The sequence below is a fragment of the Anopheles ziemanni genome, chromosome 2 (genome assembly GCF_943734765.1).
Source record: "Anopheles ziemanni chromosome 2, idAnoZiCoDA_A2_x.2, whole genome shotgun sequence".
Taxonomy (NCBI): domain Eukaryota; kingdom Metazoa; phylum Arthropoda; class Insecta; order Diptera; family Culicidae; genus Anopheles; species Anopheles ziemanni.
The window spans coordinates 18,841,118-18,851,485 of NC_080705.1; the positions used below are offsets into that span (position 1 = coordinate 18,841,118).

General features: G+C 46.9%; 1 protein-coding gene across 1 annotated transcript; it reads left to right on the forward strand.

Moving 5' to 3' along the window:
- The first annotated feature begins 7,298 nt into the window (after nt 1-7,298).
- Nucleotides 7,299-8,858, forward strand: LOC131282073 (serine/threonine-protein kinase meng-po). The gene has a single exon (XM_058311463.1). It carries the CDS (start codon nt 7,299-7,301, stop codon nt 8,856-8,858), a length of 1,560 nt encoding a protein of 519 aa, XP_058167446.1.
- Nucleotides 8,859-10,368: the final 1,510 nt, after the last annotated feature.

The window sequence follows — 10,368 nt, forward strand, 5'->3', positions numbered from 1 at the left end:
CTATCCCACAGAGCCTTTATATAAAATTTTACATTAGTAACAAACTTGTTTTCTCTTTATAGTTTCTCTGTAACTATTCCTATGTATTTTATTCCTAATACATAGGAATAGTTAGTGGAGTTTTGCATCCACCATTTTTTATTTGTTATTCGTTCATATATTTAGATGATACAATTTCTCCCATGCATGAGAATATCCATGTTTGTTTTACATTACAGTCTAATTTATTATTTTTACAACTCTCTACCTGAAAACATCGGATCGTATAATGGATTAATGATCTGAAACTACATTTTTATGAGAACTCTATCCTATATTGTATCGCATCTGCGTTTAATCCCCTACGCTGTACACGTCATTGTCCAACCGACCGGACCGACAACATTAACAAGAAAACTACAATCGAATAACAACGGACATCAAAAACAAGCCGGCCGTGCTTCGTTCGCCCCACAACGGTTCGCGTCAAAGCCAAAGCAATCGAGTGCAGTTGCTGCGGCAATAAATTAGGCGAAAACCCTATTTCGGCCCGAACGACCCGAAGTAACCTCCAGTTTCCTCCGTTTTCCACCATTCAGTTCGCGTTCGAATCACTCGCAGGCGACACCGTGGCTGACAGTTTAAATAAACACATCACTAGACGCGAGACGCGAGCGGGCTTGTTCCCCATTCCTTTCCTTCCGCCATGCCAACGGAGTGTTGTGAAAGACGCACGCTCCTCTGGAGCTCCCTCCCCCACGGAGACGTCATCGGTGGGGCTGGGAACAGCGAGCGAAAAACTACCCAACCCGACCCGACCCGTCTCGAGTGCGCCGTCCGTTTGGCTGGCCTAAGCTGCTCGATGGTCCATAAAATGGCCAGAAGAAACTGTCTCGTCTCGGAGGTCCGCGGGACCACGCACGTCCAACCTACGCACAGCCACTCTCTCTCTCTCACTCTCTCACACACTTGTAATAAACGGCCAGGATTGGGTCCCGCGTACGCTTCCCATGGACAGCTGACGGCTCGTTTGTGTCGATGCGTCATCGCGAACGCAAGAGCCCGTTGCCTCCATGGACTGGAGTTGTGCCGGAGAGATGTTGTGTTTTTTTTCCATACACTGGATCAGTGAAATAAGAAAATCCGCTCCCGGTTACTATCACAAAGAAAAATAGAAACTCTTTCGATTGGAAAAACAACCTTCTGTGGGAGAGTGTCTTCGGTGGGGAGGGGTGTGGGTTTGGGGAAAGGTGACAAGAAAATCTTTTCATCTTTCCCTCCGTTCGCGATGGGGGTTTTCTTGTGCTCAAAACGGAGCAGAAGAACAGAGGGGGAGAAAGAGAGAAAATATAACCGGAACAGACAGCACTCCACAGAACTAGAAACACGTTCGCGATTTGTCTGTAGCGTGCGTTTGCCTTCTGTATGCGTTCTTGTCTGAGGAAGGAGGACGGTGGAAGGTTGAAGCTGCCGTTGAGCAATAAAAATGCCCTAGAAACGAATGGAACGAGAGAGAAAGAGCACCCGGGGGTGGGCAAACACTGGGTCGGGAAAGTGGTGTTCGGTGTATCGGAAAAGCGGTTGGGAATTGAGTGCGACAGCTGGGCAGGGCAGTGGGAGAATAGGGAACCGACGGACAACCATCGTGGAAGGAAAAACCAATCTTCAATATCACAACTGACGTCATTGGAAGCCAAAACGCGGCGGGGGAGATGATTTTCAAGAACGTACTTTTGTCCGCCGGAATATCATTCTCATCATCATCATCATCATCATCTTCGTTGCCCTCTTCGTCGTCGTCGTCGTCGAGGTTCACGTGGTTTGGATTTGGTTGTTCCCAATGTCACTCTCACTCGGACCAATTTATCATACAGGGAAAGCAATCGATTCCGGAGTTTGCACGTGAGGGAAAAAATAAAAATCTATTCCTCACACATGCTTGCAATTGAATGCTATTCTTCTCTTAAACTTTCAACGTAATCCACTTGCCGGAAAATGGGTTGGAAATCTTTCAATGATATTATGGTTTTTTAAGTCTTTTTAAAACTTTTTCTTATTTTCTATTTATCAGTTTTAAAGCCGAGCTATAACGTAAATTGGATCTGGTTTTGGTTGACCAATTTGATTTACAGCATAATTTGTCTCTACGAAATAGGTCTGAAAACGGATTTTGAAAATATTAATCCTTCGGAGCATGACTCGTCTATTTTGTATTGGGAAATTAGGTTTGAAAAAGAAATCCAATAAATTATTTAAACAAAATTCTACTTACATTTCATTCAACAATTGAATGTTCAAAAGTCAAACGTTTCAAAAGTTTTCAAAAAAGAACGAATTCTGAACATATTAGATTTGAAAAATTGTCGTAAGTTATTTGAGTGGTGCAAATTTCGTTTATTGTGTTTTGTACGAACTTGATTAATGTTCGAATCATGTTTAATTTTAGGATTAAAATAGTTTAGCGTTATTTTAGCATTTCAAAAATCTCTTGGTTTCTTTAATAACCATTTCAAAACTGCCAAAATTAGACACCTTGGGTAATTTTAGTGTTAGCCTACTTGCTTAACGAAAATTAGCTAATAAAGTGTGCAAAATATGGCAGTTTCCTTTCGTGATCACCTTTACCCGAATCTTCGCCTCCGTTTGCCATTTAAAAACGAATTTATTGAACCTGACAGCCTGGCTCGACGGTCGTGGAGGAAAAACGAACAAAGTGTACAAACCACCGGGCGTCTCCATCGGCGCAGGTTTTATTTTATTTCCCTTTTCCGCTTTTTTCTTTTATTGGTTGTGAAAATTATTGAGCCGATTATCGGGACCGAAACATATGCTCGTGGGTGTTGCTGATGAGGGAAAAGGAGCAGGAGGTGGAGGAGAATTTTCCGAGCGACCACCGATCGTGGAAACTTGCCAGCGAGCGTTGCTACACAATCCGAGAACTCAGTGCCAACTGCTGGTGTCCGAAGCGGTTCTCGGGAGCAAAGCATGGAGGTGAGGAGTATCGCGGGGGGGGGGGGGGGGGGGAGGATTAGAAAATTTCCCCGATTGGCGTCATTGGTCGCGATTGGCATGGGGCGCGATATTGAAACGAAGCAGATCTCCTTCTCAGCAGAACCGCTTCACGTTAGCTTTTCCCGACCTCGCCGCACGCACTGCACCTTCCCTTCCCCGGAGGGCAGAGGGAAGCCGATCGTGCGATTTATTCTCTTAAATCAATCAAAAATTATTCGCCCCGACATGTTCCATCTGTTGAATGTTTCGTTTGCATCGCGAATGCATCGTTATACGCGAGACGGACATATTATTCCACCCGAATCCACCCAGTATCGCTCCCTCCCACCGGGGTCAGCTACCTGCTTCCCCTAGCCTCAGTTCGTGCCAGACGACAACTGCAACTGCAACCGAGCGGTGATCGAAAAGAGCACATGTTCGTGCGGTCGTGTCTTGAGGGATAAATTAGCTGTCGATTTATCTTCCTAGCCGAGAAAAAAAAGGATCTAGGGGTGGTGGGGGAGAATAGTATCGAGACGATTTTCCCACCGGGTCCGGTGTCTCTTACGGGTGACGTTCGAAGCAGCTCATTTAGCATGATGTCAGGGCGTCGCGAAAGGTGAAAGATGCAATGCCAATTCCACGAGCCAAAACCCCCCCCCCCCCCCCCCCCCACGTTAGCCCCTCGGTTTAGGTCGGCATCGATTGGCATTTCCGATTCGTCCTCAATTTTCCTAACCGGACTGATTCTAATTTGCGCTTCAAATGGAACGGGATGTCATCGTAAAAAAAAACGGTTTGAATATTTCAAAATTAATACTTTTTGTATAGTTTGAGGTTAAGGGAAAACGTACGGAAAATGAGTTCCAGAGTTACGGGGAAAGTACTCTAACCTCACCTCGAGCCAGTGTTCGAGCCAGCGACAAGTGTCCTCCACCTCAGCTGCTGTCCGAATATTTTTAGAACACTTTGATACGAACACAAATAGGAAGCGTATTGCGGTTTTCCATCTATTTTTGCACAAACATGGCGACACATGGGGGACGATTTTTATCGTTATTGGTTTCCCGCGTTTTCAGGCGCTGTCAGGCCCATTCCATTACCGCTGTCTGGTATACATTCTTTCTCTCCCTTTCTTCACTTGAGTTCTATTTTCGATGGAATACAGGAACACATTCGCATTTGACACCCGAAACTAAAACGGTTCAATGGTACCGGTAATTGATTTCCGACCCGCTTTTGGTTCTTTTTCCCATTCGTTCTGCTCGATTGACATCCCGCTGATATATATTTAGCTGTTGGTGAATATTAGATTTCATGGAACTCGTACACGAGGAAGCGTGCGTTTTCGTTTTTGGGCTTGGGAAATTTATTTTTAATGCCACTCCAGAACACTCCGCGTTCGGGAACCTTTTGCGTTTCTAGCAAAGTAGATTTTCGTTAGAAAAAAAAACTAACTTAAACAAAGCTTTGGGTGATTTATTCGAACGGAATGTCAACCTTCAACAACCCGACTCCGTTGTGGTACAACTTTAAACCACCCCGAAAGTGGTCTCATTCGCTTCATTTGGAATGGAATTAAGTCCAATCGCACCCAATTAATGTTTTCCCTTTTCTTCCGTCCCATGCCAGAAGGTCAACTTTAGTCCCCGGGGAGACTTTCAACTTTAGATACCGGAGGGGAGCCGAAACAAAAAATGAGCTCCATAAATCTTGCGACATTTCAGCTTTTTGCTCCCGCTGGCTCGGGGTTTGAGCGTTTTGCAATTTGTCACCGGAAAAGGTTAAGTCATTACGTATTCCACCCGAAGCGCCGAACGGGAGACGTGTGCGCCACCAAACGCAAAAAGAACTCCCCGGGGGCGGGTAGGGGTGGGAGGGAGGCAAGAGGTTACGTAGCTATGATTGCTACGGCGTCAAAGGGTGCAGATCGTGTGGAAATGTTACGCTTCATCAATTCGCTTCGACCGGGCACGGACCGGATTATGGTCTGGTAAATGGAAAAAAGCAGGATTATCATCAACCATCCGGCGCAATTCGTTCGTTCGGTCGCCCTCCTGTTGTGCTTGAGAGTTTCCCACGCGTAGGGAACGAACAAGAAAAACAAACCACTTGCCGGTTGGGTCCTGATGAACGTCGGGTGTGTGTTGTATCAAACACATCGAATGTATGGAGGAAAAGCGTGAAAAATAAGCGACCAAAGAGAGGAAAAAGACTCTTCCTTCTCGGCTCACTTTCAAAGACGGTTCGGTGCGTCAAAAGTCATGGAAAACGCGTTTCAATCCTCCGTCATCGTGGTGCGAAAGGCCATCGCCAGTGGAAATGCTTTCACGTCACGTCGGCCCAGTGGAAATCGGGTTCATTTACATTGAACCTTCGGCCACCCAGACAGTCCGTCGGGAGGCGAGACAATACAAGTTCGCCAGTCCACCCTTTTCCACCCGCTTTTTTCACCCGGTTCCCATACCCCCGGTTTGCGTTCGTTTGCAAAAACTGGGCGAGCTTCGTTTTGTGCCGGGGCGTTATCTAAACTTTCCACATGAAGAGAAATAGAAACACACACACACAAACACACAAAAACACAATTCATGCTACTTTATACCCTCGTTTTCCCGTTGTGCGTCATCGTTTTCTCTTTCCCTTTCCCTTTCCATCTCCAATGGCGACTCGATCAATGACGTCATTCGAAGGGACGACGTTTTGTTGCCATAGCAACCTGTGGCTCGGCTGGCGGCTAGATCGCTCTCCCTCCTTATCAATTAGCACAACCCGGAATCTGTTCGGTTTAGCTCCGGCCCTTTTTTTTGCCTGCTCGTTTTCCCTGGGAAAACAATACCCCATGGCCTGCTCGTTTGGACCGTTTTGCGGAAAACATGATGCTTCCATCTGCCCGGAAAAAAAGGAGGCCGTCGAGGCGACGGGCATGGATTGTGACGAGTGTGCGCAAAAAGGAAAATCGGAGCGAAACAAGAAAAGCGAAATCGAGAGAGGGATTTTCCGGCACGGATGGGAAACTCTTCCGGCATCTTATCAATTCTATTTGTGAGAAATAAAATGTTTGGTTTCTATTGATTCTGTTTGATTTTTGTTTCAAATGGTAAAACGAGTGTTTAATTTAACGATAATTTTTACTAAACTTTCATTCAGCATTAATGATGTCGAAAATTAAAAAATATTAAACATTCAATGATAACTCTGAGGTCTTTCAATAAGTCGAACTTTATATACACGTGTAGCCACTTTTTTCAAATTGGAAAACACTTCAACCTGAAGGCCACCCATGGCGCCAACCCTTCCCTCCGCCCCCTCGAAAGATTTGAAGTGACACTGTCCAGAAGTGGGGAAATCAACTGTAACGCATTTGCAATAAGCGATGGAAATTGGCGTGAAAATATGCTCCCATCGCTCGAACAGAGTGAACGCACCCAGACAAAACAGAACGAAAAGAATGAAGAAGCACCGGGAAGAAACGCCCGAGGTGGGAAAATTCAACCTAAGTGCAAACGATGTGCAGATGTGCGTAGACGCGCACCATTTGGATTTAAGGGGGTTCGGGCAGATGTCCACCATTTTCAACCGAACGCCGTCCACCCCGCCGGCGGGTTTCCTATTTCAGCCGGTCGGGGATATTTTCGAAACCGTCGCTCCGGGGCTGGAAGTACGGAAAAACACGCTCGCCGCCCGTCCTGGGCGACCGGCGGCATGTTTAAAAATAAGACATTATTTTTAGTTCATTTGCCTTAAAATAACTTTCTCGTGACCTTTTTCTCTCCACGCATATGAGCGCTTGTGTTCGTGTGTGTGTGTGTGTTTATGGGAAGATGAAAAACATTACGATTCATAGACGGTGGAGAAGCTGCCGAAACACGACAAGGGCATCGCATCGGGGTTCCCTTGTTCGTTCGATGGATATGAATCGGAGGAGAGAAAGTACAGCAGGTTTGTCGCAAGCCAATGTTTCAATCTGTTTCCACACGCGCGAGACTTCTGCAGAAGAATGGTATCTCCCATGGAGGAAAAATGGAACTGGCTTGACACGTGCTGCGAGTGCGATGCAAATCATCCTTTGTGCATGATTGGGTTTTTGGACACCCGCCGTGAGCTATTATTGTACTCTACAAAATGTCAAATTATGTCACGAAAGCATTTGGAATCCGTCGCCAGCAAATTGGATGTTGTAGCAAATTGAATCACTTATCGCATAAATGGGAAAGGTTGTTTTTAGCGCGCTATGTTTGAAATTTGTAATGATGAAATTAAACACACCACTAAGCGCCTGTCTATCCGTTTGTTTGCAGATGAGAAATATACCAGCGAGCGGCGGCAAAATGAAGCTATCCGAGAGCAAGTCCGACACGTCCATCATCGCGAACCTGTACAAGTCGATCAACAACAGCTACCGGCGGCTGTCGAACACGAGCAATGTCCTGCACCGCATCCCGGACATGGAGATCCCGTGCATGGCGATCGCCGACGAGTACGACATCGAGAAGATGATCGCCGAGGGTTGCTTCGCGAAGATCTACCTGGCGCACCATCGGCCGACCGGGACGACCGTCGTCCTCAAGGCGATCCACACCGAGCTGACGAGCCTGAAGGAGTTTGCGAAGGAGTTCCACTACAACTACCAGCTCAGCCACCATCCGAACATCCTCAGCTGCTACCAGGTGAAGTTCCAGACGAAGGAGTACTACGTGTACGCGCAGGAGCACGCCCCTTGCGGCGATCTGGCGGCGAACGTGGGGGCGAGCGGGTTGCCGGAGAGCAGCTGCAAGCGAATTGCCGAACAGCTCAGCTCGGCCCTGGGTTTCATGCACCTGAAGGCGCTCGTGCATCGCGATTTGAAGCTGGAGAACGTGCTCGTCTTTACGCCAGACTTTGCGCGCATTAAGCTGTGTGACTTTGGCACGACGACGCGGGAGGGAGTGCTGGTGAGCCGGAACAACAAGACCTGGACCGCGTTCCTGCCACCGGAGGTGCTCGATGTGGTGAAGAACGAGCGGTTCATCTGCAAAGCGTCCGCGGACTCGTGGCAGTTCGGCATCGTGCTGTACGTGTGCTTGACCGGGGCGACGCCGTGGAAGTCGGCGGATTGGGTGAAGGACGCGAAGTACGCCGCGTTCATGAAGTACCAGAAGCGCGAGACGACCAAGATCCCGGACAATTTCCGCCGGTTTACGCCCCGCTTGCTGCGAGCCTTCCGGCGCATCTTCGACCATCGGGATGAGGATCGGGCGAAGGTGACGGACATTATGAAGTACATGAAAAACCGATGGATGGACGGGAAGATTGCGACCTCGAAGTCGGCCTCGAACATTGCCTCCAGTGCGGGCCGGACGGGGGATTTGTCTTCCCAGGCGCAGCAGCATCAGCAGCACTCGTCCCACCCGCACCATCACCAGCTGCACACGAGCTCCGATCAGGACTCGGTGAAGTACATCAACCACCGGGAAAGCCGGAACTCGTTCGATGGGAAGCTGCGGGCGCGCCGTATGACCAGCGCAGGGCTGCTAACGCCCGACTCGGGACCCGGCGCGTCCGGTCTGCTTCCCACAGGTGCCGAACAGCAGGAAGCAGTGCGCAGCAAAGTGTGGGGTTGGCTCGAATCGAACGATCTGAGCTGCAGCGGCAGCGTGGACGATCTCACCTTCTGGAGCACCAAGGACACGAAGACACTCCAGCAGCAGCAGCAACAGCAGCAACAGCAACAACACCACCACCACCACCAGCATCAGCAGCAGGTGCAGCACCAGCTGCAGCAGCGACGGCAGAGTGCCCACGTCGCCCATCACCATCAGCAGGACCTGATTAGCTTCAGCGAGACGCACAACATCGTGCGCGAAACGAGGACCACCATCACCAGCGGCAGCGCGAGAATGTTCAAATAGAAAAAGCAACCTACCAAACCTCAGATTCCAATCGCAGGACACCACCCTCGGAACCCAGCAAACAAACACACATCAACCGGAACCATACGCAGCAACGCTGCGTCCTTAGGCTAGTATAGCTAGTGCATGTGATTATATTAATTATATGTGTGATAAATGCCAAACGCAAGGGAAGGAGGAGAACCGACCGGGAATGGAGTGCGAACGAGTTGGGGATGGCAGTGGAGCAAGCGGACGCGAGGGTAAGCGGATATTTGAGTGCGGCAGTGGTCGAGTTTTCGTAGAGGCATTTTAGAGTGATCGTTTAAGCAGTAAAACGCGCAGAGTGTAGTATGAAGGTAAATTAGCAATGGAGGGTTGGAGCTTGCAGAAAAGAAGAGAAAAGATTTAAGAAAAGAAACCTTCAAAGGAAGTACCGAAAAGCAAGCAAAGGTAAAAGCAAAAAGAAACAGGGAGACGTAAAACTATGAAATTTGTTACATTTAATGAAAGTGATACAGTATAAATGAGGATATTTATACCGATATATACAGCTATACAGTTCAATATATACAAGTTTCGATGATGAAAAAAAAAACCAACAGGTGGCCACAGGCTGACGGGATTTGTGGTTTTGAACCCCCTCTAGTCTAAGCGTTGAGCAACAACATAAACAAAAAAACAAAGAAAAGCAAAACCAATTCGTAGAAAAACAAAACCCAAATAAATTAGAAGTAGAAAGCGAAAAGGAATACAAAAAAATAAAACTACCAGGTTTAGAAGAAAAAAAACAACAAACTGCTCACTGTGTATTAACTGTTTTCCAAAGTAAGTGTTACCTTGTTTGTATTATGAAAAAGAATTAGAAAACCTACGTTAAGGACATGATAGATCAGGTTACCAGCCAACTCAGAGGGCATGAAAGGGAAACCCTACAGCATAAAGTGTAAGCCAGCAAAGCTAATAAAGCAGGAAAAATGTGTAGAGATGTAGACATGAAAACAAATATAGAGAAAAGAAAGGAAAGAAGGCCAATCGTCAATAGTACGGAACGGTGAACGATGCAATAATAAAAAAAGTGTGACACATGGGTGGTGTGAAACAAGTAAAACTTTGTTCAAATGAAACAATAAACAAACAAAAGCGAAAGGCAACATTTGCAGAAGAGAAATGTACTTTTTAGGAGATATAACCATAAAACCAAAAACTAAAAAAAAAAAAACAAAGCCCGCAAGAGGCAAGGGGGAAATGAAAATGTACATAGCTAGCTGATAATGGGCGGGCTGGGTTTCGAAGCTGTTTAGTCGATTAATAAAGTATGTGATAGCGAATGAATTGAAACAATATTAATTTTCGTCTAATGGGGTGTTTTCTGGTAATGAGAAAAATGGAAAGGAACGTTTTTTTCGCCTACGTAAGCAGATTGTTTTGAATTAATTGTTTTGAAGGATCACATTTTCCGATCCGTGCCGGCGACAGTTGTGGAAACAAAACACAGAACAAATAAACCGAGCAGGCCGATCCGGAGTGT

Coding starts and splice junctions, on each gene's coding strand:
- LOC131282073 (XM_058311463.1), top strand. CDS start 7,299: ATGAAGCTATCCGAGAGCAAGTCCGACACGTCCATCATCGCGAACCTG.